This window comes from Balaenoptera acutorostrata, chromosome 4, assembly GCF_949987535.1.
Source record: "Balaenoptera acutorostrata chromosome 4, mBalAcu1.1, whole genome shotgun sequence".
In the NCBI taxonomy this organism is placed as follows: domain Eukaryota; kingdom Metazoa; phylum Chordata; class Mammalia; order Artiodactyla; family Balaenopteridae; genus Balaenoptera; species Balaenoptera acutorostrata.
In genome coordinates, this window is record NC_080067.1 from 103025083 (window position 1) to 103052900 (window position 27818).

The window sequence follows — 27818 nt, forward strand, 5'->3', positions numbered from 1 at the left end:
AAAAGACCAACAATAGCAAACCCAAAACAATTAAGAAAATGCTAATAGGAACATACATATCGATAATTACCTTAAATGTAAACGGATTAAATGCTCCAACCAAAAGACACAGACTGGCTGAATGGATACAAAAACAAGACCTGTATATATGCTGTCTACAAGAGACCCACTTCAGACCTAGGGACACATAAGACTGAAAGTGAGGGGATGGAAAAAGATATTCCATACAAATGCAAATCAAAAGAAAGCTGAGTAGCAATTCTCATGTCAGACAAAATAGACTTTAAAATAAAGACTACTACAAGAGACAAAGAAGGATACTACGTAATGATCAAAGGATCAATCCAAGAAGAAGATATAACAATTTTAAATATGTATGCACCCAACATAGGAGCACTTCAATACATAATGCAATTGCTAACAGCCATAAAAGGGGAAATTGACAGTAACACAATCATAGTAGGGGACTTTAACACCCCACTTTCACCAATGGACAGATCATCCAAAATGAAAATAAATAAGGAAACACAAGCCGTAAATGACACATTAAACAAGATGGACTTAATTGATATTGATAGGACATTCCATCCAAAAACCACAGAATACACTTTCTTCTCAAGTGCTCATGGAACCTTCTCCAGGATAGATCATATCTTGGGTCACAAATCAAGCCTTGGTAAATGTAAGAAAATTGAAATCGTATCTAGTATCTTTTCTGACCACAATGCTATGAGACTAAATATCAATTACAGGAAAAAATCTGTAAAAAAGTACAAATACACAGAGGCTAAACAATACACTATTAAATAACCAAGAGATCATTGAAGAAATCAAAGAGGAAAACAAAAGATACCTAGACACAAATGAGAATGAAAACACGGCGACCCAAAACCTATGGGATGCAGCAAAAGCAGTTCTAAGAGGGAAGTTTATAACAATACAATCCTACCTCAAGAAACAAGAAACATCTCAAATAAACAACCTAACCTTACACCTAAAGCAATCAGAGAAAGAAGAAAAATATAACCCCAAAGTTACAAGAAGGAAAGAAATCATAAAGATCAGATCAGAAATAAATGACAAAGAAATGAAGGAAACAATAGCAAAGATCAATAAAACTAAAAACTGGTTCTTTCAGAAGATAAAATTGATAAACCATTAGCCAGACTCATCAAGAAAAAAAGGGAGAAGACTCAAATCAACAGAATTAGAAATGAAAAAGGAGAAGTAACAAGTGACACTACAGAAATACAAAGGATCATGAGAGATTACTACAAGGAACTATATGCCAATAAAATGGACAACCCGGAAGAAATGGACAAATTCTTAAAAAAGCACACCCTTCCAAGACTGAACCAGGAAGAAATAGAAAATATAAACAGACCAGTCACAAGCACTGAAATTAAAGCTGTGATTTAAAATCTTCCAACAAACAAAAGCCCCAGACCAGATGGCTTCACAGGCGAATTCTATCAAACATTTAGAGAAGAGGTAAAACCTATCTTTCTCAAACTCTCCCAAAATACAGCAGAGAGGGGAATATGTCCAAACTCATTATACAAGACTACCATCAACCTGATACCAAAACCAGACAAAGATGTCACAAAGAAAGAAAACTACAGGCCAATATCACTGATGAACATAGATGCAAAAATCCTCAACAAAATACTAGCAAACAGAATCCAACAGCACATTAAAAGGATCATACAGCATGATCAAGTGGGATTTATCCCAGGAATGCAAGGATTCTTCAATATACGCAAATCAATCAATGTGATAAACCGTAGTAACAAATTGAACAATTAAAACCATATGATCATCTCAATAGATGCAGAAAAAGCTTTCAACAAAATTCAACAGCCATTTATGATAAAAAGCCCTCCAGAAAGTAGGCTTAGAGGGAACTCTCAACATAATAAAGGCCATATATGACAAACCCACAGCCAACATCGTTCTCAGTGGTGAAAATCTGAAACCATTTCCGCTCAGAGCAGGAGCAAGACAAGGTTGCCTACTCTCACCACTATTATTCAACATAGTTTTGGAAGTGTTAGCCACAGCAATCAGAGAAGAAAAAGAAACAAAAGGAATCCAAATCAGAAAAGAAGAGGCAAAACTGTCACTGTTTGCAGATGACATGATACTATACATAGAGAGTCCTAAAGATGCTACCAGAAAACTACTAGAGCTAATAAATTAATTTGGTAGAGTAGCAGGATACAAAATTAATGCACAGAAATCTCTTGCATTCCTATACACTAATGATGAAAAATCTGAAAGAGAAGTTAAGGAAACACTCCCATTTACCATTGCAACAAAAAGAATAAAATACCTAGGAATAAGCCTACCTAAGGAGACAAAAGACCTGCATGCAGGAAACTGTAAGACACTGATGAAAGAAATTAAAGATGATACAAACAGATGGAGAGATATACCAGATTCTTGCACTGGAAGAATCAACATTGTGAAAATGACTCTACTACCCAAAGCAATCTACAGATTCAGTGCAATCCCTATCACAGAACTAGAACAAACAATTTTTCACAGAACTAGAACAAACAATTTCACAATTTGTATGGAAACACAAAAGACCCCGAGTAGCCAAAGCAATCTTGAGAAAGAAAAACAGAGCTGGAGGAATCAGGCTCCCAGACTTCAGACTATACTACAAAGCTACAGTAATGAAGACAGGATGGAACTAGCACAAAAACAGAAGTATAGATCAATGGAACAGGATAGAAAGCCCAGAGATAAACCCACACACATACAGTCACCTTATCTTTGATAAAGGAGGCAAGAATATACAATGGAGAAAAGACAGCCTCTTCAATAAGTCGTGCGGGAAAACTGGACAGCTACATGTACAAGAATGAAATTAGAACACTCCCTATCACCATACACAAAAATAAACTCAAAATGGATTAAAGACCTAAATGGAAGGCCCGACACTTTCAAACTCTTAGAGGAAAACATAGGCATAACACTCTATGACATAAATCACAGCAAGATCCTTTTTGACCCACCTCCTAGAGAAATGGAAATAAAAACAAAAATAAACAAATGGGACCTGATGAAACTTAAAAGCTTTTGCACAGCAAAGGAAACCATAAACGAGACGAAAAGACAACCCTGAGAATGGGAGAAAATATTTACAAATGAAACAACTGACAAGGGATTAATCTCCAAAATATACAAGCAGCTCATGCAGCTCAATATCAAAAAAAAAACCCAATCCAAAAATGGGCAGAAGACCTAAATAGACCTAAATTCCTCCAAAGAAGATATACAGATTGCCAACAAACACATGAAAGGATGCTCAACATCACTAGTCATTAGAGAAATACAAATCAAAACTACAATGAGGTATCACCTCACACTGATCAGAACGGCCATCCTCAAAAAGTCTACAAACAATAAATGCTGGAGAGGGTGTGGAGAAAAGGGAGCCCTCTTGCACTGTTGGTGGGAATGTAAATTGATACAACCACTATGGAGAACAGTATGGAGGTTCCTCAAAAGTCTAAAAATAGAACTACCATACGACCCAACAGTCCCACTACTGGACACATACCCTGAGAAAACCATAATTCAAAATGAGACATGTACCACAATGTTCACTGCAGGTCTCTTTACAATAGCCAGGACATGGAAGCACCCTAAATGTCCATCAACAGATGAATGGATAAAGAAGATGTGGCACATATATACAATGGAATATTACTCAGCCATAAAAGGAAATGAAATTGAGTTATTTGTAGTGAGGTATATGGACCTAGAGACTGTCATACAGAGTGAAGTAAGTCAGAAAGAGAAAAACAAATACCGTATCCTAAACCATACATATGGAATCTAAAAAAAAAAAAAAATGGTTCTGAAGAACCTAGGGGCAGGACAGGAATAAAGATGCAGATGTAGAGAATGGACTTGAGGACATGGGGAGGGGGAAGGGGAAGCTGGGACGAAGTGAGAGAGTGGCATGGACATATATACACTACCAAATGTAAAATCGATAGCTAGTGGGAAGAAGCTGCATAGCACAGGGAGATCTGCTCCCTGCTTTGTGACTACCTAGAGGGGTGGGATTGGGAGGGTGGGAGGGAGATGTAAGAGGGAGGGGATATGGGGTATATGTATATGTATAGCTGATTTAATTTGTTATACAGCAGAAACTAATGTACCATTGTAAAGCAATTATACTCCCATAAAGATGTTTTTTTTTAAAAAAGAAATGATACTGAGTTTGCTGCTAGTCTTCTTGTTATTTTTGATATTAGTTACCTTATATTATGTGATAATTGCCACTTCAAGCAAGGTATTCCATTTTAGATAGCGCTAAAATCTCTAGAAACTTCTTTCTCTTGTTGAGCTTAAACCAGCCAGCAGTGAGTGATAAAAAGATTTTGGAAATGGTTTACCAGTTTGAAAATTATTCTAAGAGTCCAGAGATAGTAAGGACCCAAACTGGTCCTTTAAGTGTTACTTAGTAGTAGAGGCAAGACAAGTGCAAGAGGTATCACTCAGGGAAACATAACTGGACTTGAAAACTGATTGAACATGGGGAGAAGGAATGTGAAGACAACAGGAATAGGAACAGATTTGGAAAAGATGAGTAGATTTTGAAGTAGTTATGAAGTTCACAGATGATCAAATCATTGGATTTGACCATGAGGTTTTACTGTACTAACAGGTCAGACACCAGACTGCAAAGAGATTTAGGCATTATGAGTGGTAAGAAAATAGAAGAAAGTAGATTAATTTTGAGAAATCTTTTATTAAAAGGTAATGGCAGGAATAAGACGTGAGTATTAGTTTTAGTTTTGCTTTGATATAGTGGAAAATAGTTAAACAACTTTTTGACTCAGAGAAAGGTCCTTGAAGAATCAAGAGAAAGGATGCAGAGTAAGTGGAATAAGAAAATGGAATAAAATTACCAAGACACTTATTTTTCAGAAGAAGGGAGAACCCTGGAATCAGAGAGGGGCAAGGAGAGAGTGAAGGGGGAGAGAGAGACTTTGAGAGGAAGGGAGTGAGGGCAGATTTTATATCAGCAGTCACAGTCTCAGTAAGGCAAGAAGCAAGGATATTGACAATGGGGGGGGGCGTCAGGAAGTGTCCTTTGACGTGAAGAGAGCAAAAAAAATGTGTGATGTGTGGAATAGATGTTCTAGGAAATATAGTAATTAATCACATAGAAATAAAAGAATTGCTGAAAAAAGTATAGAAAGTCCCAAAGATGGCCAACCATGTGCATCAATCCAGGCTAGTTTGTGAAGGGACTAAATTTATTGACACTATTCAATTTCTCCACTTGGCAGAATTCAATGCCAGTTACATCATAAATTTTATTTATGGGATTTCTGCCTCTGGAGTTTCTAGCCTGTGTTATGCCTCTGTATTTTATTGGAATAGAATGTCTAATTTGTAGCTAGAATCAGATTTTAGAAACAGAAAGGATTCAAAGATTGTCTAATCCACCCCCTCTTTTTCAAAGTAGAAAGTTGATGTATAAGTGGGCAAAGAGACTCTTCTGAGGGCGTGCTACTAGTTTGCAGCTGCCAGATATCCAAGCCAAGCCACTATCTGCCTTCTCCATTACATTTGGAGGAGCTATGGTATTTTTTAAGTTATAATAACGATTATTGTCAGTTTTGAGACTCTTGGGGAGACCCAAGCACAGAATATCGCCAGTTGAACCAAACACTGCCCTCAACAGTTGCTTACCACTTAATTAGGATGTGAGATATCCTTGTTTCTAAAATCCAAATTGCTAGTCAGGCTTTGCAGAGGTCTGCTCTGATGACATTCACTGGCTGTTACCTCTGTCTTTAATAGGCTTGTTGCCTCTCTATGCACTTGTGTCCAAATGTAATTAACCACAGAAAAAAAGTGCAATCAACATTTGATCCTGGATGTCCTCAGACAATATTGGGAAGTCTGTGATTATGTGAAAGCCTTAAGTAATGCTAAAAGAACTTCTGATTCCTTTTACTTCTCTTCCATTCTGGGTCATTTTACCTTGTTTTTGTATCTCCTTTTGCTGAGCCCTGCAGTAGATAGTCCAATGCAACACAGAAGGTATTAGCTTATGAGTCAGAAAACAGCCATTTGCCTGGCTCTGTCACTGATTCTCAGGCTTTAGACACTTCTTGGCCTCTCTCTTCTATAATAATTCTTGCTGTGCTCATTTCAGAATTTATTGTATGAATACATGGAAATAAATTTAAAAATCTTAAGCCCTCTGCAAATGTACCATGTAGACATTTATTGAACTTTCCTTCCATTTGCATTGATTCTGTAAGAATGCTGAGGTTTGGTAAATGAACTCTTATGCAACGACATATTGCAAAATATAATTGTAGACCTAATGGCTTAAATCAGTATATTTTGGTGATTGAGTCATTGGCCATTTAGAGCAACTATAATTTTAGAATGACCCTATGAGCACCTAAGTTTCCATTCTATTTGTTCCACGACATATATGGAGTGCCTACTCTGTGCTAGGTTGTACAGTATTATCATCATAAGGCCTATATTTTGCTTTAAAATCAAGAAAATAGACTTCACCACTTTATAGCTAAGTAGCCTTGTTTACTATCTCTTTTAAAATTTAGAACTTGCCTATATTATACAAGTATCAATTAAGCCAATGTTGGTGAGGGTAACCTAACTGAAGCCTAGGAGAAGGCCTAGCTGCCTGTACTTTTATTTTTCCTGACCAAGTTGGTACAAGAGAGGTTAGTTAGAAAGCTTCGTGATCAAAATAGAAAAAAATTTACAGGCTAGGTTTTTTTTTAACAAAGTCTTAGAACAAGTCTGTCTCATTTTATTCCTAGGAAGAGGATATAAAATCAAACTTCCTGGGAATCCTGGAATCTGGCCTCTGGTAGTTCTGTTAGCCTTGCCCCACACCCCTACCAGATCATGCAAGCAGTTCAGGACTTCAGAAATGTATCCAAACTAGCGACGCATAACTCTGGAGGCCCATCTGGTCTGATTTTAGTTTCTCTGCACTTCCCTGAAGTCCTGTAATAGCCAGGGCAGGGGAAAAACAACAGAAATTCTGTTCGACGTACTTGTCAACAAATGTGTTTCATAAACTACTGTTGATGGTTCAACTCACAGGACACAGAGCATTCGTGTTCTATAACATTTGTTCTCAGTAGCAGTTAGTGTTCTGGCTGGAACAGCCTCCTTCACTTGTTCTGTTTTTCGTGACTTTGGAATGGGATATGAAGCCCAGAGAGCTGCTTTTACGAGGAAGAAGCAAGCTAATGAATGATTTCGAGCATTTCAGTAGTTTGTGACTAGTAAGAAAGTAGGCTGAATGTACGAATACATCCCTTTTCTGTACTTAAGAAACTGTAACCCCCTTGCTGACTTCATGGGCGTGCAACCGGGACAGTCACACAGGTCCCCCACTTAGCAGGGCCCATGCTTGGTTTAATGCTCTGTTGTCACTGTCTTAAAAGTCTTAATCATTTTTGAATAAGGGGCTCCATGTTTTCATTTTGCTGTGAACTCCACAAATGATGTAGCCAGTCCTGGCCCTTGTTTCCAAAGATTCTGGGTGATTTTTTTTTTTTTTGTATCAAGAGCTTGTGCCTGGCACTTAGAGGGGACAAAATAAACATTTTTAGCATGAGTAAATGAGGGATTTTAGGGCTTTAAATAAAAGCAATTGACCTGAATCTTAGTCAGGGTGAGGAGTTGGGGAGAGGTACTAAATTTTTGAGAGAAAATTTAGAATGTAAAAAAAGAGTAAAATAGTATAACAAGCATGTATGTTTCCATTGTTAATACATGACAATTATTATTTTATTCTATTTACTTAAAATGTTTATTTAAGAATAAAAAGCAAATGAAGTTTATCTGTTGGCCCCATCTCTAGTCTCATGTATTTCCCTACTTGCTCACTGGGAGCCAAAGCATTATCATAAATGTTGTATCGTCCCAGTATTTCTTGTCCCTTTACACTGCCAGGAATGATATATGGTAACATATTTTGTGTGAGTGTTTTGTTTTGTTTTTTTTTAATTTTTTTTTTTTTAAACTTTGGGTTTATTTATTTATTTATTTTTATGGCTGTGTTGGGTCTTCGTTTCTGTGCGAGGGCTTTCTCTAGTTGCGGCAAGCGGGGGCCACTCTTCATCGCGGTGCGCGGGCCTCTCACTATCGCGGCCTCTCTTCTTGCGGAGCACAGGCTCCAGACACGCAGGCTCAGTAGTTGTGGCTCACGGGCCCAGTTGCTCCGCGGCACGTGGGATCTTCCCAGACCAGGGCTCGAACCCGTATCCTCTGCATTGGCAGGCAGATTCTCAACCACTGCACCACCAGGGAAGCCCTGTGTGAGTGTTTTAAGCTTTGTGCAAATGATGTGAAACTCCATGCGTCATTTTGCTATTTTCATTCAATATTTTGTTTGTAAAATTTAGCCATATTGATACATGTAGCCCTAGTTCATTCATTCTCATTGCTGTATCCAGTAGCAATGCAATTTCCTTTCCTGACCTGCTTCCCCACTTCGTGAGACTGTTTAGAGCAAAGCCAGAGGAGTTTTTCTTGCTTTTCTGTTTCTGCCACTAGTAAAAGTTGCTAGCTGGGTGACATTGGGCAATCTTTCTGAAACATGGTTTTCACATTTGTAAAATAGGATTAATGATTTCTGCCACTTAAGATGTTTTTGTGACAATTAAATGAGATAATATATATAAAACCTACCATGTGATAAAGGTGCAAAAAACAATAGTAGTGCGGATCATTAGTACCTTGTGATATATATGTCTGAATATTATGAAGCCCTAAGCAAATAGGTAACAGTGATCTTGAATTTGCATTGTTTGATTTTTCTCATTGTACTCTCAGCTTGACTATTGGTGTTGATCCTTTTTTAATAGTAAGAAAATTTCACCCTTGAAATAAAGTCCTGGATGCATTAGAGTGCATCAGGTTCCTCTTTTACAAAATTGAATGGTATTACCTCTAATGTACCTTCCATGGTGTTAAATGATACTACCTCTAATGTACCTTCCATGGGCTTAAACCCATACAGTTATGAAACTATATTATTAAATATTTATAAAAATATGCCTATGTTCTTCTCTATGCATAATTAGAAAAAAATGAATGCCTAGTGTTTTCCAACTTTCATTTTGGAAAGTATCAAATAATAGAATTGAAAGATCTGGAATTCTGTTAGACCATGACTGTGCTGTTACCTAGTCCCCTAACTTGCAATTAGAAATTAAAAACTTAAGCACACGCCGAGAAACTTTTTCATGTTCTCTGAAAATTAAGAAAAAATCTAAACAGAAGCCAATGTTAAATCTTGAGAGTAGGTGGGAGTCTATGATGTATTAAGAAACTTGAAGTACATTCTGAATCTCCCTGTGGTTTTACAGCATATTTTGGTTATTCAACAGATTTTATACAATTCGCTATAGAGAAAAGGATAAGGAAAAGAAATGGATTTTTCAACTCTGTCCGGCCACTGAAACAATTGTGGAAAATCTAAAGCCTGACACAGTTTATGAATTTGGAGTGAAAGACAATGTAGAAGGTGGAATTTGGAGTAAGATTTTTAATCACAAGACTATTGTTGGAAGTAAGTACCTAGAACTATTTGAGTGAGCTTTCTGTAATATTTTTTCCTAATTATCAAATTTTAAATTATTTTATTAGTTGCGTAATAGGAAATGAGTTAATTCTCATTATCCATATTTATGAATATACAAAAGTAAACAGAATTTGAGCATTGATATTTCAGAATCTTTTTTATAATGAGTGTTTTTTTAAAAAAATGGTAAACTAATATTTGACAGTAGCAATCATTGATAACAATTTATTTGGCCATTGTCATATTTTAAATCAATCTCTGACTTATGAACACTAACTGAGCCAAAAATCAATAACGTGTACAAATGCTAAGTTAAAAAGCTGGGCCAGTGGAATTGAACATGCAAAGACTTTGTGGGGCTGGGCTTGCTTCCTATCATCCCTTGTTTCGAACATCATTGGAATCAGTGTTTGAAATGAGAGCAAATAAAATAATATGCCCAAGTTAGAGCAGGAGTTGTAGTTGTCTTCATAATGACTAGTAAGAATTGATTTAGGGAAAAGAAGAATGAAAAGAATGTCATTTTCCTCTTGTTTTTGTCAGGTAAAAACAAAGTAAATGGGAAAATCCAAAGTACCTATGACCAAGTCCACACAGTGGTATGTACCAGCTTATTTTCAAGAATGTTCTTTTAAAAATGTGTCTGCATTATACTCTCATTTAAATAAGGAAGTAGTCCTATTATGAGATACTGAAACTGAATTAACTGCCTAGCTATAGGGTTCTGGGTCAAGTTTTGATCCATAATGTTTTAGGAATTAGTTTCTTTCTCAGAAAATGGAGGTGGAAGCATGAGACCAGATTATCTCTAATATGTTTAAAGCTCTAAAATTCTGATATTCTGTATAGTTATCTAGTATTTCAGTATTCCAGGTATTGTGAGATTATTCTTATTATCTTCTGTCCTGTGGGTTGTTTTTTACTATAACATGTTTCAAGAGTGAATAAGTACATGCACTACTTAACCCTGCGATTGTTCAAATCTTTCCTCTATTTTCTATCATTTCCTACTTAAAAGAACCAACCCTTTTCAAAATGATGAAGCAACTGGTTTGGTTTTGTAACATGCCCAACTTCTATTCAGTGCAGTGAATGTTTGTATATTTTATGTGCCCAGCATTTTCCCCATCTAGAACTCTTTTCTCTCTCACCTTAGGAGCTCAGTCCCTTGTTCTCCTCTTTCCCTCCACTTTTCAAAGTCTGTTCTCAGGAAGCATTATATCAGTTCCATACTACCTGTTATAAATGTAAGCCATTGTTAGAACCATCACAGAGACATTTGCCATTGAAATCACATGCCTAATTATAAAGTAAAGAACATTACATCATAGAGCAGGTAGAGAAGGCACTTTGGTGAGAAGAGGGGAATTTGATGCTGGCTTTGGTCTCTATGTATTGGGAGTATGCAGCCAGGGAAATATTCTACAGTCAAGTGAACACGCAAAGACTCTATTCAGGGTTGCAAATTTGTTCTATTCAATGTGTGCATGATGTATGTGGATAGATGGTTTTTTATGTCTATTGAATAGTCCACAGAATAACCCACTGTTCATGTAGCCCAGTGGGGGAAAAAAGGTAGTACATACCTCAGTGAATAAAAATATGCAAGATTCTTTTCAGTGACAGAAAATGGGTTTGGATAAAATAGAACTGAGAATTACTGCTGATAAAGGAAATGTTTCTTTGGTTTGACCTGGCAGAAAAGTGTGTATATTGGAAAATTATTGTCATGATTATTAAATTATTGTGACTGCCCAGGACAGTATTTTGGTATATTTAAAATCAGAATATAAGAAAGGAGATTGTAGGTAAATTCTGAGGCCTGGATTGATTGATTCATTTATTTTCTTTATCTCTTGCCTCCATCTCTTCTCTCTCTCTCTCTTTCTCTGTTTGGTTTTGACTATTTTCCTAATTATCTGACATTTAAAGATTTATAATGTATAAAAATGAGAAAAGAAAAATTAACAAAATTACCTATAACACTGCCAAATAAAGACCAGTAGAAAACCATTTATGGTCTACTGTTAAAACGTTTAGAACACTGTATTTTTTTCAAGCATGTTTTCATTATAAAATTAAAATCATGCTATATGTGCAATTTTATATCTCATTCTTTTCACTTAGCCAAAATATGGCCTAGCATATTTCATGTCATTAAGTACTTTTCATATACATAGTTTCAATTGCTGTGTATTACATAATCTAAGTACACTATCAGCTACTCAATCTGTTTCCAATTTGTAGGCATCTAAGTTATTTCTAATAGTTTAATTATGTCATATTATGGTGAACATTTAAGATCATAAATCTTTGTTCCCATTTCTGATTGTTTCCTTAAAGTAAATACTTAGAAGAGGAATTAACAGTTTAGAGTTTTAACATTTTTTTAAACTTTCTAATATGTTTGGTCAACTTTCTTTCCAGAAAGGTTTTACCAATTTACAATCTTGCTGGCAATGGATCAGAGTTATCTTTCTGTAGTACCCTGATTTTCAACATTATGTATTTCCATCCCTAAAATTTTGGCTAGTATAATAGTATAAAATGGTTTTTAAATTTCTATTTCTGATTGCTGATAAAGCAGCACTTTCTTCACTTATTTATTAGCCATTTGTATTTTCCACTTAATGACCTTTAGTTTCAGTTCTTCGTTTATTGAGCATCTCATGGTTTTTTTTTTATTGAATAGTTTAAAGACTTTAAAGAGCAAAGACTCTTTGTGATATCATCTAGAAACATTATTTGCACATTCGTTATCAATTTTGTTTATGGGAATTTGTGAAATAGGCAAGTCTTAATTTGCTTAATCAAGGTATTTGTCTTTTCCATTGTCATATCTCCAATTGCCTTATATTTTAGAAAACCCTTCCCTATCCAGAGATCAGATAAATATTTCTCTATTTTTTTTTGTCTTATAAGTGGTTTGATTTTGTAGTAATTAAACTCTAACCTATGTGGATTTTATTTTGCTATATTATATGTAGTAAGGTCCTATATTGATGAGGTTATATACTTTTCCCAAATAATTAACCAATTGGCTTAGCACCAAGTATTGAATTCTGCCATTCCCTAAGGTCCCTTTGTCTTTGTCTCTCTTAAATCCAATCACAGGGAATAGAGTTGCTTTCCATTCTCTTCTAGAACAATCCTCACTGTTGTGAGTGGTTTTCTAGGAAGCACATCTTATCTCCCATCCTCTTGGCTGTCCTGCTTTATCTTAAATGTGACTCAATGTCGTTTCTTTCATTCCTTCTTCTCAGCAATCATATCTCAATAATTTGTATTTCTTTTGGCAGAATATTTCACTTAGGGTGAGTTACTCACCAAGATTGGGAAAGATGATTGACATTTTATTTCCAAGAAATTTAATTTATTTTCCACATCATAAATAACCATGGCAAGAAGGTCCAGTTAGAAACTTCCTGCATCTATGACACAGAGCCAGATATTTTATCACTTCAAGCTGTGAGGCAGAGTACCCCAAACTGCAGCCAGCTCTAATGAGCAGTGCTCTGAAACTCTTGGGTATTTCCAAAGGAAAAGTCGAATTAACTGAAAAGATATTTTAAGGCTTCTCTGTAAGCCTTTCTTCATTGTTACCTTCTAGATAGCAGAAAAAATGTTTCCCAAGCTGCCTTCTGTGCATTTGGGTAGCTCTGGAACATGGGAGAGTTGAAAAGGAACCAGCTGGGATAGCCTTTGACCATCTTATATGATCATTTAGAATTGATTCTGAAAGTTGATTTGATACTTTAGAGGTATATTTTAATATTTTAAGTCGATATCAATCCAATGTTTACCCATCTCTTCTCTGAGACTGATCTTAGAAGGCAGTATTTCAAGAGATATGAAATTAATTCCAGAGTTTTAAGTAAAAGATACATTGAAAAATGTTTTTATTAATATATGCATGCTTATACCTAAAACTTAAATGCAGCAGAAACTCCTTCACACCTTCTGAAAACAGATTGGAAATGTGAAAAACAATTTGAACTTGAGGCGATCCATTTTTAACAGATAAATAATATTTAGATTAAAATTTTGAATGTTAAATACAGCCCCATCTTAAGCATCTTGTTACATTATATATTATAATTCATGTATCTAAGCATGTGTTCTGCAGGCAAGTCCCAGTACACTTGTGCCAGGGGACACTTAGCAGGGGTCTCTTCTGATAGGTTAGTGCCTTCCTTCTACTGCTTGTTAAATACTTTCAATATCATCCCTGCCTACACCTCTAGAAAAATCAGAGAAAAGATGTATGCATAAACAATAACCCTGATTCTTCCCATATAAGTTGTATCACTTGAGATCCATGTAACTGCGGAAGAAAAAACAGATGATAATTGTGCTATTTTCTTCACGTTGAGAAGCAAGAACACTCTTTTTATCAAGGTGAAACCTAGTGTTTACTATTAGGTTCTTTTAAAAAAATTTTATTGGATTATAGTTGATTTACAATGTTGTGTTAGTTTTAGGTGTACAGCAAAGTGATTCAGTTATACATATACATATATCCATTCTTTTACAGATTCTTTTCTCATGTAGGTTATCACAGAATATTGAGTAGAGTTCCCTGTGCTATACAGTGGTCCTTGTTGGTTATCTGTCTTATATATAGTAGTGTGTGTATATTCATCCCAAGCTCTTGATTTATTCCTCCCCATCACATTTCCCCTTTGGTAACCATAAGTTTGTTTTCAATATCTGTAAGTCTTTCTGTTTTGTAAATAAGTTCATTAGGTTTTATTATATAAAAAAAAGGGCTTCCCTGGTGGCGCAGTGGTTGAGAATCTGCCTGCCAATGCAAGGGACACGGGTTCGAGCCCTGGTCTGGGAGGATCCCACATGCCGCGGAGCAACTGGGCCCGTGAGCTACAATTGCTGAGCCTGTGCGTCTGGAGCCTGTGCTCCGCAACAAGAGAGGCCGCGACAGTGAGAGGCCCGCGCACTGCGATGAAGAGTGGCCCCCACTTGCCGCAACTAGAGAAAGCCCTCGCACAGAAATGAAGACCCAACACAGCCATGAATAAATAAAATTAAAAAAAATAATAAAGCAAATAATTTTAAAAAAAAAAAAAAAAAAAAAGGAACGATGGCTAAAAGGACCTAACTTTAATACATTCTCTCTATATTTTAAAAAAACTTAGTTATCTAACTAGTTCACTAACCAAACAATAAATTTTTGAAGTATGTAGCATTTATTAACAGGTATTTTAAAATATAAGTTTAATTATTGAATTAATCCAAATCTCCTTAGAATAAGTGTTCCCCTAAAATATGACATCTATTTTCACCCTTCCATTTTTTTCCATCAGAGATCCACCTACCTTTTTAAAAAGCCATTTCAATCATTGGCAAAAAGAGAAGTGGTATCAATTTTTAAAGTGTAACAGTTAGCAGATGAGTGAATAGGGAAAAATACGGTGTGGTCCCCACCCGCACCCTAAGACTGTATGCATTGAGTACATCAGGTGTCCTTCCATTCTTAGCAATCATTGTCCTAAGCAGAAACTTGAAAATTTTATATCTAGACCACTGATATCACCAAAGGTGTATGTCTGATTCCTCCCTAGCTGACTGGAAATACGGAGACTTTCGCAAGAAGGATGTTAGATTCACTTTTAGTCAGATGTTAGATTGAATCAGTATATTTCATAACTTTCATCAGGACATCCAAAAAATGAATTAAAACCAGAATGTAACATGCCCAAGTTTTTCTCATGTTGTTTAGCTCTTGAGTCACTGAAATTTGATTTTGAGCAACCCTTAGCCACTCCCCAAATGGACAGTTCCTTTTTATCTCAGGGCCTAAGAATAAAGTTAAATCTACAATGGATATGCTGCCGCCACAAAAATAGCAAATGGACAAACCTGTAAAGAGTAACTTGCAAAGAACAGCACCCTGGTGTTACCACTACTTTTATTAAAGCTAATTTTCAAAATAATATCGGGAGGAAGGTAGTGTAATGCAGGGTGAATCCAAAATCTTTCATGTGGCTACTGCTGCTGTGGTTATTTCTAGATGCGTGTAGGTTTTCCCTAACCAGGACTGGAAAGCAAGCTGGGCTGGCCCTCAGGGGCATTGCTTTTTACCACTTCAGCATCCTCTCCCCGTTGAATCTCACCAACTGGATACTCAGCCACAATGTCCCCAGAAAAATGGTAAAAATGAATTCCCTTAGCCAGTCACCCTGCTCAGGATATAGCACAACCTGGGTTCTTAAGGAATAGCATTTCTCAAAACTGAAAACAATAATTAATCCCTTAAAGGGTAGGAGAGAAATATGCTCACTTCCTGACATACAATAAACATTTAAAAAATAATTGCTGAAGGGAGGGATGAGAGCTGAGGAAGGAAGTGGTGATGGAGGTTTGCTGCAGGAATGGGGTCAGCAAGCAGCAGAGAAAAGAGAGCCAGGGAGGAAATGGCCTAAGAAAGGAAACTGGTACCAGGGTGGTGTCTGTGGGAAGCAGTAGTACTGTGCTGAGGACACCCCAGCAAAACTGTCGCAGCATCTTGAGGGATGCGGGACTTTCACTACCTCGCTTCCCACCCCAACACCCGACACCAGCTGCACTGAGACTTCTATACACGTTGACAGATGCTCATAACAGCAAACCTGTGACTGTAAGGAAAGGTTACTGGTAACTTTATAAACAACATCATACATGAAACAGTTCAATTGAAATTGAGTTGTAATTGGTTACATACTGTTAAACTTGGAAATGATCATAATATTTTATTTCTCAGTAAGTCCAGGTTACAGATGTTTCCCTACATTTTTATAAAAAGACACGGGGAAAGAATTCATAGTGTGGATTTCTTACTGGGAATTTTAGAGCCTTCAGCATTAAACACTTTGGACAGAAGGATTTTCCTGATGCCCTTGACCTAGAGATTATCATACTAAGTGAAGTGAGCCAGACAAAGGCAAATATCATATGATATCACTTATGTGTGGAATCTTTAAAAAAAAATGATGCAAATAAACTTCTATACAAAACAGAAATAGACCCACAGACATAGAACATAAATTTATGGTTACCAAAGGGGAAAGGGGAGGGGAGAGATAAATTAGGAGGTTGGAATTAACATATACATATTACTATGTATAAAATAGATAACCAACAAGGACCTGCATAGCACAGGGAACTATACTCAATGTTATGTAATAACCTATAAGGGAAAAGAATCTGAAAAAGAATATATATATATATATATATATATACAGATATATATATATATGCACACATATATATACATTCTTATATATGTATAATCTGAATCACTTTGCTGTACACCTGAAAGTAACACAACATAAATCAACTATATTTCAACTAAAAAAAAAACCCTGCTTACAGAGAGGGAGCTAGTACTTGCTCATTAGTCTTGGCGCATCTTTGGATTGTACATTGGGCAAGAGAATAATTATAGGTCTAGAAAGAACCGGATTCTGCAGCTAAATGGTTTCCTTGTTTTTTTGGCAGCACACGCTGCCCATATAGTCGTGTCATCATCTTAACAGAACACTGGTCTGTACCCATATAAGAACTCGAACAGACACTGTGTTCCATTCAAGTGAAGAGTGGAATATTTTCCATTTGTTTTTGTCAAAAACTTGTTTAAAACAAATCATCCACAGGGAAGGAAATAAGAATTGGGATAATGCCGTTCAAAGGCAATCAGCACAGCAACCCACAGGCGTTTCTGCTATAATGTGATGTGTCTCTGAAAAACTTCACACTCTGCCAAGTATACACTACATGGCAGGACTCACTGGGCAAACAGAGGACCAGCCATTCAACAGTCTTTGGAACGGTAGACACAGCTCTGTCGAACGTGATTATTAGCGCCGGGAAGGACAGTGCAGCTCCGCGGGCCAGCATCCCCCGTGGAACCGGAGGCTGCCGCAGCAGGGGTTAAATGCTCAGGAATGATAGAGGCCACGTGTGGCAACCCTTTCGCTGAAGCAGCACAAGTGGACGTAAGGTGGACACACCAGTGCAGGGCCGTGGGCCTGCCTGTCCCTCTCTGGGGAAGGGTCCTGTGAGCAGGTACATTTATTTAATTTTCTTATGATAAATCCAGAGGTCTTCTGCCAGTGTGACCTCAAAGCTGACTTTTTTTTTTTTTCTACTGATGGTTATACTTGCATTCCTGCTATTCCCCTCCCCTTGCCTGGGAAAAGTTGTGTATAAATTATATTTACATCATTCCTCTATTGACCAAGAGTGTATGAGCTATGCAGTACAGAAGCATATATAGTAGCTAAAGAGACTGCTGGTTAAAATAGCTTTTCCTAGTTATAAATGTAATTCACCCTTGTAAGGAACTTGGAAAATATAGAAAGGTAAAATAAAATAAAATAATACAAAATAAAATATGAGATTATAAGAAATAACTATGTTAAAAAAAAATGAGCTATTTCCTTCTGGTCTTTTGTCTATACATATTTGTTATACAGTTACGTTATACTATGAATATAAATTTGTGTCCTTTGTATTTATACTGTATGTATTTCCCACTTTAGTAAATAGATGTCAGAAATTTGAACCATAATTTATTTAACAAAACCTCTGCTTTGGAATGAGGAGGTTGTTTCACATTGTGGTAATAAACACCCTTACATGTAAATGATGCCTGTATCTTTGATTACTTCCTTAGGCTAGACTGCTAAGTAGGAAATTACTGGGTGTCTTAGCCCATCAGGGCTGCTATAACAAAAATACCACAGACTGGGTGGCTTAAACAGTAAATTATTTCTCACAGTTTTGGAGCCTGGGAAGTCCAAGATCAAGGCACTGGCAGATTTGGTGTCTGGGGAGAACTCACTTCTGGCTCACAGACAACCATCTCACACGGTGGAAGGGTGGAGGGAGTTCTCTGTCATAAGAGCACTAATCCCATTCAAGAGGGTGGAACCCTCATGAGTTATTTACTTCCCAAAGGCCCCACCTCCAAATACCATCACATTGGGGATTAAGTTTCAACACGTGAATTTTGGGGGGATACAAGCATTCAGTCTACAGCGCTGGGCCAATATACAGTACAAGAAGTATAGATACTTCTTTTGAAAAATAATCTGATAAAAGTAAACTTTTATTGTTTGTGTTTTTCAAACATAAGGACTTTACTACAAGAAGAAAAATAGCTAACAGTTAATGTGGTATTGTGGCACTTCTTTATTACGGGCATATCGTTTATTAGAATGGGAACCTGTTAGCAAATCTCTTCTGTTCACAACTGTAAACACCTATGTGGTTAAGTAACTCATTGAGCATCTCCTGGATTGTCAGCAGATCTAGTACATGGAGTATCTATACCATGCATACAGGTTAAATCAAGCATCAAAAAATGCATGTCATGCTTACGCCTTTACCTCAATCTAATTCTTCTCTGTATATTTGCTGCCCTTCTCTTATCCTGTTCCGTGTCTCTCCCATGGCCGTCTTATCCTTGGCTCACAACCTCCAGTGATGGCTCCACTGTAAAGTTAACACTAAACGTGCCCCTAGCTCAAGCCACTCTATGGCATCAAAACTTCCTGTGGGACGTCTGAGGCAACTTGGAAGAAGGGAGAATGCACAGTCCTCTGGGACCTGCCCTTCCAATTTTGAGGTCCTCTGGGCATGAATATGTACAGAATAGTTAAAAGTACAGGCTTTGGAAGTAGAAATGTCTGGATCTGAGTCCCAGCTCTGCCTTCATGGACAAGGAAATACTTGGCATCAGGAGTTCACGGCAGTTGTGTCTGAAGTAGCAGGGCAGCAGTGGGGCATACTCAGACAATTGATGTTGATTGGTTTTAAAAGAATATGTAGCTTGAAATCTTTTTTTGAGAGGAAATGTAAAGACAGAATTTGGCTGGTTCACATCTCAAATGAAGTGAAAATAAACTAGTATTCAATTCAGAGGATTTAATTTCTTTCCATTGCAGTTTCTAAGTAAATTAAACTAAGGGGAGTTTTGAAGAAACTGCTTCTGTCAAATCTTTGGACACTTATGGGGAAAACCAAGTGAGTACAATAAAATAGAGGCAGATATATGTACTAAAGATCTTTTCAGCAGCTGTTAAACCCGTGTCATGGAGAACCAGTTTTTTTACTTATTTATTTTTTTAAGTTAACAGTAATTCAAAAGCTGACTCTCTTCCTCTCTTTTCAGCCAGCATATGTCCCAAGAAAGCTAATCCCAGTAACAATCATCAAGCAAGGTAATTTGTATGCGTCTGCTCTGGATATGTGTTTAGAACTATTTTAATATACTTTTTAAACTGAGATAATTAAACATAGCACATATTTTTTCAATTTTTCTGATTATTTTTCAGAAACAGTTTGAAGAAATCAGTCTAGTAAATTAGAAGTTGACAGATAATTTTGACTCTTGTACTGTTAGGCCAGGTCTTGGCAAAGCACATTGGCTGACAACAAGGGACAGAACAAGCCTAAGAAGCATTAAGTTTTAAAAAGCCAATTAAATATATGTGGCTTTCTTCAGGATTAAGATAGCTTACATGTAGAAAATCATTAATAGGATATTTGGATTAATGAAATGATAACCATGACATAGAGGTCACTTTTAAGGAAAGTAAGGAAACCCAGGTTTTAAGAGTTACGTTTTATTTCAGCATCCACTCATTTTTGTTTGGACTTTCAGTTTTTCAGATTATTTAAATGACTCCATTATTTCCAGAAAGTTTCCTGGTGGAAGAGATTGAGCACTTAAAATAGTAATTCATTTTAGGGAAACACAGTGTCCCAAGTGTATTCTCAAAACAGTGTCAGTCAGTATTGGAATTATCCAAAGATTCTTTGCTCTGAAAATATACATTTCCTAAATCTCTTTATTTACTGAGTCGGTCTTTGCCTCATTTTGTGCTAGTTCTTTAACTTGGGTGGGCTGCAGGGAGTAGAGCTGAGAAAGGAAATTCTTAGCTAATTAGAATGGAACACTTTCGTTACTTAAAGGCACAGGAATTAGGATTTGCCTTCTAGCAGCCGCACAGCACAGGGCGATCAGCTCGGTGCTTTGTGACCGCCTGGAGGGGTGGGATGGGGAGGGGGGGAGGGAGGGAGACGCAAGGGGGAGGAGATATGGGAACATATGTATACGTAGAACTGATTCACTTTGTTATAAAGCAGAAGCTAACGCACCATTGTAAGGCAATTATACTTTTATACTTCAATAAAGATGTTTAAAAAAAAAGATGTGCCTTCTAGACCTTTCGTTGCCTGTGTAACCAGCCCAATGAGTTCCTTTCTATTAATTAAAAAGTTAGATCAGGGTTTCTCCAGCGCAGATGGTGTCATGTCATTAGCTTCTTTCTGCTTCCTGACTATTTTTTTTTTCCATTCACACTGTTATCTTTTGGTATTTCAACAGTGATTCAGAATGTTACTCACAGGGCCTCAACTAAATCCCCAGAAAAGACTCCCTATGGAGGAACAATACTGGGTGAGTCTATCTTGAAATCTACACCTACATTAGTCAAGTCAGGCTCTTTTTTTTTTTTTTTTGATAATAAGGCCTTATGGAATTTTGCACTGTGAGCAGGTCTGTTAAATTGATGTTGGTTCGTTTACTTTCAGTATTTAGCGTCCTGGCTTGTGTCCATTCCAGGCCAGGATCCACGAGATGCTACCTCTATCCTCGTGTGTTAGAGAAACAACTCTAGCTTGTGTCTGTTGGGCATGATGGCTCCCCTCCTGCCTACCCCACAGGGCTGTTGCTGTTATGAGGGAGTCTTTGTCATATTGAATTACTCTTTTAAAAGTTATTATCCATAATGGTGTTTGTTCACACATTTTAAGCAACCATTTTACAATTCTTGAGTCTATGGATTAAAAGCCAGAATATTCTGGTTGTTCAGTTCTGAATATGAAAAAGATTCTGTATAAAAGTTACTGTCATATTTTTTCCAACATTTTAAAGTTTGGGTTAAAATTGACTCAGCAAAATAAGCACTAAACTTCATGGTTTCTAATGCTCTGAACTTTGTGATGGGATGCATTTTCTTTTCCTTCTGTTTTCTTTCAGTCCACCTTGTTATTCCAGGTCTTAATGAAACCACCCTAAAACTTCCTACCTCCATAATGTTTGAGATTTCAGATGCAATCAAGACACAGTTAGGTAAGCAGCAAAGATCTATAGGTGAACTTTGCAGTGATAGTACTAACAGTGATATTCCTAGGATATCCAAGGGATCTAGCAAATGAGCTGTTTGGGGATCTCAAAGTAAAAACTAAGGGACAGGCACGTGCACTGTTGATGGGAATATAAAATGGTACAATTGCTGTGGAAAACAGTATGACGATTCCTCAAAAAATTAAAAATAGAATTACCATATGATCCAGCAATTCCACTTCTGGGTATATAACCAAAAGAACTGCGTGGGGAAAAGGTCTTAAAGAGATAGTTGTACACTCATATTCACAGTAGCATTATTCACAATAAGTAAAATGTGGAAACAATCCAAGTGTCCATCAACAGATGAAATGATAAACAAAATGTGGTATATATATATACAATGGAATATTATTCTGCCTTAAAAAGGAAGGAAATTCTCACATTTGCTATAGTATAAATGGACCTTGAGGACATAATGCTAAGTATAATAAGCCAGTCACAAAAGACAAAATGACTGTGTGATTCCACTTATATGATGCACCTAGAGTATTCAGATTCATAGAGACAGAAAGTAGAATGGTGGCTGCCAGAGACTGGAGAAGGAGGAAAATGGTGAATTAGTGTTTAATGGTACAGAGTTTCAGTTTTACAAGATAAGGAGAGTTCTGGAGATGCATGGTGGTGATGGTTGTACAACATTATGAATGTATTTAATACTACTGAACTGTACACTTGAAAAATGATTAAGATTGTAAATTTTTTGTTATGTATCTTTTACCATGATAAAAAAAAATTGGAAAAAAAGTAAGGGGTAGAGAGGATGGAGTGTTGGAGTTATTCATATAAATCACATTCTATAGGGAAATAGTTATTTTATATTTATGAAAGAAGAGTGAATGATCAAATTAACCAAAATATACACATTTATACAGGTATAATTTTCAAATGAAGTCATTGTTATAAATTATACTTATTATACTATACTGTCAAGGGGCCACTAGAGGTCTTAACTGGTAACTGAGGTAAGGGTCAGGTCTGTTAGAATTATTATTTACTTTGAGATTGATACTGCTTCCTACTTCTAGAAAGCACCTGATATGATTTTAGTGTTTAAAAAACATAAAACATAACAATTTGGGGAAAAAAACAGCAAAATTCTGTAAAAGGAGTCCAGGAAACAATTGGGGTGGCCAGTGGGCTAAGCTAGTTGCTGCATTTGAGTATCACATTGGTCTGAATTCTCTCTATAGCAGAGGATCTCACCCTTGATGAAGCATCAGAAGCCCTGGCGGGCTTGTTACACCCAGGCTGCTGGGCTCACCCCCAGGATACTGATTCCGTAGGTCTAGGGTGGGGCCTGAGAATTTGCATTTCTACCCAGTACTCAGGTGATACTGGTTCTGCTGGTCTGGAAGCCACACTTTGAGAATCACCCCTCTAAAGTCTCTGGAGAATGTCTTGGGCCACTGATAAATATGGAAGAAGGTGGCATGATGTGGTGGAAATTGAACAAGACTTAAAAATGTAGAATATTTTCCTTGAACTAGGCAATGGCTAAGAACTTCAGCACTTATATACTTGAATCTTCACATTTTATGGGTGTGGAAACAGGCCCAAGCCCCTGTTTGACAACATTTATTCAACAAATATTTATTAAGCATTACTTGGGGCCAGAACTGCAAGTGGCTCGGGACATAATTGTGATTTACACAGGCACGGGACCCACCCACACAGGAACCTCAGGCTTAATTTCTCCTCCCTCATTGGAGGTCTGACCTGTTTACTTGTTTGATGTTAAGCAATCAGATTGTAACAGTTCTAAAAGGTAAACCTTTACGTTCTCCTTAGCTGTTAATTTGAGAACTTCCTGGAAGAAGGAGGAGCAAAGCCTTAATAAGTGGGTAGAAAAGCATAATTAGTGGACTTAGAATTTTGGAAAATTTTTCAAAATCTATGCATCACCATTTTATTCAGATATTAACATATTTGCCCATAAATCTTTGTGGTTTTGTGCAGCTGTTACATTTTTACTGTAAAACATTCATACCTGTTAGTCCTATGGTGAGTTACTTCCAAGAATGTAGACAAGTGATTCTAGGCTTTATTTCTTTAATTTGTGCATCAGACTTGATCACCTCCTGTTTACCTGTAAACCCTGAGACTCAACTCTACATCATCTAAGTGCTGTGCTAAAAGCCAGGAAGCTTCCATATTAAATTCCCTGAGTGAACCTGTGTATAGAACCAGAGCTCAGGACTCTTGCACTCACCTGTTCTCTGCCCAGAGCCTATATAATACTTAGCCCGGTGCCTGGGAAAGACTTGCTTGTTCTTCTTTCTTGAGATAGTTGCTTTAGGTGTAAGAATAGGTTGTTTATTTGAGATTTTTCTTGTCTCTTGAGGTAAGATTGTATTGCTATAAACTTCCCTCTTAGAACATCTTTTGTTGTGTCCCATAGGTTTTGGATCATCGTGCTTTTGTTTTCATTTGTCGCTAGGTATTTTTTGATTTCCTCTTTATTTCTTCAGTGATCCACTGGTTATTTAGTAACATATTGTTTAGCCTCCATGTGTTTGTATTTTTTACAGTTTTTTTTCCTGTAATTGATTTTTAATCTCCTAGCGCTATGGTTGGAAAAGATGCTTGATATGATTTCAGTTTTCTTAAATTTACCAAGGTTTGATTTGTGACCCAAGATTTGATCTATCCTGGAGAATGTTCTGTGTACGCTTGAGAAGAAAATGTGTTCTGCTGCTTTCAGATGGAATGTCCTATAAATATCAATTAAGTCTATCTTTTATAATGTGTCATTTAAGCCTTGTGTTTCCTTATTAATTTACTGTCTGGATGATCTGTCCATTGGTGTAATTGGGGTGTTAAATTCCCCACTATTACTGTGTTACTGTCAATTTCCCCTTTCATGGCTGTTAGCATTTGCCTTATATACTGAGGTGCTCCTATGTTGGGTGCATATATATTTACAATTGTTTTATCTTCTTGGATTGAGCCCTTGATTGTTATGTAGTGTCCTTCCTTGTCTCTTGTAACAGCCTTTATTTTAAAGTCTATTTTGTCTGATATGAGTATTGCTACTCCAGCTTTCTGTTGATTTCCATTTGTGTGGAATATCTTTTTCCATCCCCTCACTTTCAGTCTGTATGTGTCCCTGGGTCTGAAGTGGGTCTCTTGTAGGCAGCATATATATGGTTCTTGTTTTTGTATCCATTCAGCCAGTCTGTGTCTTTTGGTTGAAGCATTTAATCCAATTACATTTATGGTAATTATCAATATGTGTATTCCTATTGCCATTTTCTTAATTGTTTTGGGTTTGTTTTTGTAGGTCTTTTTCCTTCCCTTCCTTTTTTCTTCTCTTGTGGTTTGATGACCATATTAGTGTTGTATTTGGGTAGGTTTTTCTTTTTTGTGTGTGTATCTATTGTAGTTTTTTGGTTTGCATTTCCCATGAGATTTTGATAAAGCAGTCTATATATATACAAGGTTGTTTTAAGTTACTGGTCTCTTAATTTCAAATGCAATTCTGATTTCCTGCGTTTGTACTCTCCTCTTCTCACAGTTGCTGGTTTTGATATCATGTTTGCTTATGAATGATTTCCTGCTTTTACTGTATGTTTGTCTTTACCAGTGAGCTTTCCTATTTGTGATTTTCTTGTTTCTAGTTGTGGCCTCTTGGGAAAGAGTTGTTTGGAAGGAGAAGAAAAGGAAGGAGCTGGCCAGTCTCTTACTGATTTGGTCCCTAATCTGTTCATCAAAATTCAAAAACCAGGATTTGTGAAGGAGACCGAAAATGAGCAGAATTTTTCCCACACCACTGCTGTCACTTTTTTTTTTTATTGGAGTATAGTTGATTTACAGTGTAAGTTTCAGGTATACAGCAAAGTGAATTAGTTATACATATATATATATATCCACTCATTTTTAGATTCTTTTTCCATATAGGCCATTACAGAGTATTGAGTAGAGTTCCCTGTGCTATACAGTAGGTTCTTTTTTTTTTTTTTTTTTTTTTTTTATTTTTGGCTGTGTTGGGTCTTCGTTTCTGTGCGAGGGCTTTCTCTAGTTGTGGCAAGCGGGGGCCACTCTTCATCGCGGTGCGCGGGCCTCTCACCATCGTGGCCTCTCTTGTTGGGAGCACAGGCTCCAGACGCACAGGCTCAGTAGTTGTGGCTCACGGGCCTAGTTGCTCTGCGGCATGTGGGATCTTCCCAGACCAGGGCTCGAACCCATGTCCCCTGCATTGGCAGGCAGACTCTCAACCACTGCGCCACCAGGGAAGCCCCCTACAGTAGGCTCTTATTAGTTATCTATTTTATATATAGTAGTGTGTATATGTCAATCCCAATCTCCCAGTTTATCCCTCCACCTCCCTTATCCCCTGGTAACCGTAAGTTTATTTTCTACATCTGTGACTCTACTAGTGTTTTGTAAATAAGTTCATTTGTACCCTTTTTTAGATCCACATGTAAGCAATATGATATGATATTTGTCTTTCTGTGTCTGACTTACTTCACTCAGTATGACAATCTCTGGGTCCATCCACGTTGCTGCACATGGCATTATTTTGTTCTTTTTTATGGCTGAGTAATATTCCATTGTATATATATACCACATTTTCTTTATCTATTCCTCTGTTGATGGACATTTAGGTTGCTTCCGTGTCCTGGCTATTGTAAATAGTGCTACAATGAACATTGGGGTGCCTGTATCTTTTTGAATTCTGGTTTTCTCTGTGTATATGCCTAGGAGTGGGATTGCTGGGTCATATGGTAGTTCTACTTTTAGTTTTTTAAGGGACCTCCATATTGTTCTCAATAGTGGCTGTACCAATTTACATTCCCACCATCAGTGTAGTAGGGTTCCCTTTTCTCCACATCCTCTCCAGCATTTATTGTTTGTAGATTTTTTGACTATGGCCATTCTGACAGGTGTGACTGATACCTCATTGTAGTTTTAATTTTCATTTCTCTAATAATTAGTGATGTCAAGCATCATTTCATGTGCTTTTTGGCCATCTGTATGTCGTCTTTGGAGAAATGTCACTGTTGAACTGAAATGTGTTTTGTTCCTTAGTTCTTGGTTTTAAGGACTATTTCCTAAATTTTTTGTTTTGTTTTGTTTTTGCAAAGTTCCACCTGCTACCTTAATATCAGTTCAAGCCTTTCATTTTCTTTAATTTAGAGAATTAAACAGTTGATTTTTTGGTTTGCTTTGCTTTTTGCTTTTGTTATTCTGATACGAATCACTAAAACTTCAGGATTAAGTGTGATTTTAATGAAGACAAATTAAAATGCAAATAGTAAATGTATTTTAAAACTTATTTCTAGGGAAGCACCTATCTTAAATTGAATACATGGTGAATTTCTTACACATTGAAGAGACTGATAGGCAGTATGTTTGAAGATGTCCAGTAAACCCATCAAATGTACCATTTTAGACTATGTTACAAATTCCATTTTAGATTTACTGGTTTTTATGAAGAGTGTGAGCATAAACAGTTCTTTATACCAATGAAGGAGAAATAAACTTTCCTGAAGTAATTTATCACTGCAATTCAGAAAAGTCCTACTGTGTGAGGGGGTAAATCCTAAAAATAATATCCTCATTCCAGCAGGACCCAATGTGGGACATCAAGAAATTAATAGCTTTTGTTCTAAGAACACATGGTATGAATAATGAAAGAAATAAACAAGAAAGATAGTAATACACACACCTCCCAGGGGCATAAAAAGGGTTTGCCAAAGCCAAGACTTAGCCTGCCAATAATGAAAGGAAACAACTGTGTTGAAAAATGGTACAGAGGAGTCAGAGAGGAAAAGGAATTTCCTGGGGTTTAGGCCGTGTTCTAATGGCATTTTACTCTGCTGTTGCCAAGACCAGTTGTACATAGATAATGTGGGTGAATGCTCATGGCTTGATGGGAGTCACAAAGAGTCCCCATTCAAGTTCTTTCCCTTCAATCAATTTCTCTCACACCCGAAGGGCCATGTTTAGAAATACGGTATGCCTCTATAAGGAATTAGTGATGGGTAGAGAATACAAACACCTCTTGGGAAG

At 36.9% G+C, this 27818-nt stretch overlaps 1 protein-coding gene across 12 annotated transcripts in view; it reads left to right on the forward strand.

Moving 5' to 3' along the window:
- ABI3BP (ABI family member 3 binding protein) overlaps window positions 1-27818 on the forward strand; it is a 263791-nt gene that overhangs the window by 105061 nt on the left and 130912 nt on the right. For all 12 annotated transcript variants that reach the window (XM_007164013.2, XM_007164015.2, XM_028168601.2 and 9 more), the window contains exons 5-9: window positions 9420-9601; window positions 10157-10212; window positions 19785-19833; window positions 21003-21074; window positions 21657-21749. In XM_007164013.2, the coding sequence (XP_007164075.2) occupies window positions 9420-9601; window positions 10157-10212; window positions 19785-19833; window positions 21003-21074; window positions 21657-21749 (452 nt within the window). The remainder of the gene's footprint in view (window positions 1-9419; window positions 9602-10156; window positions 10213-19784; window positions 19834-21002; window positions 21075-21656; window positions 21750-27818) is intronic.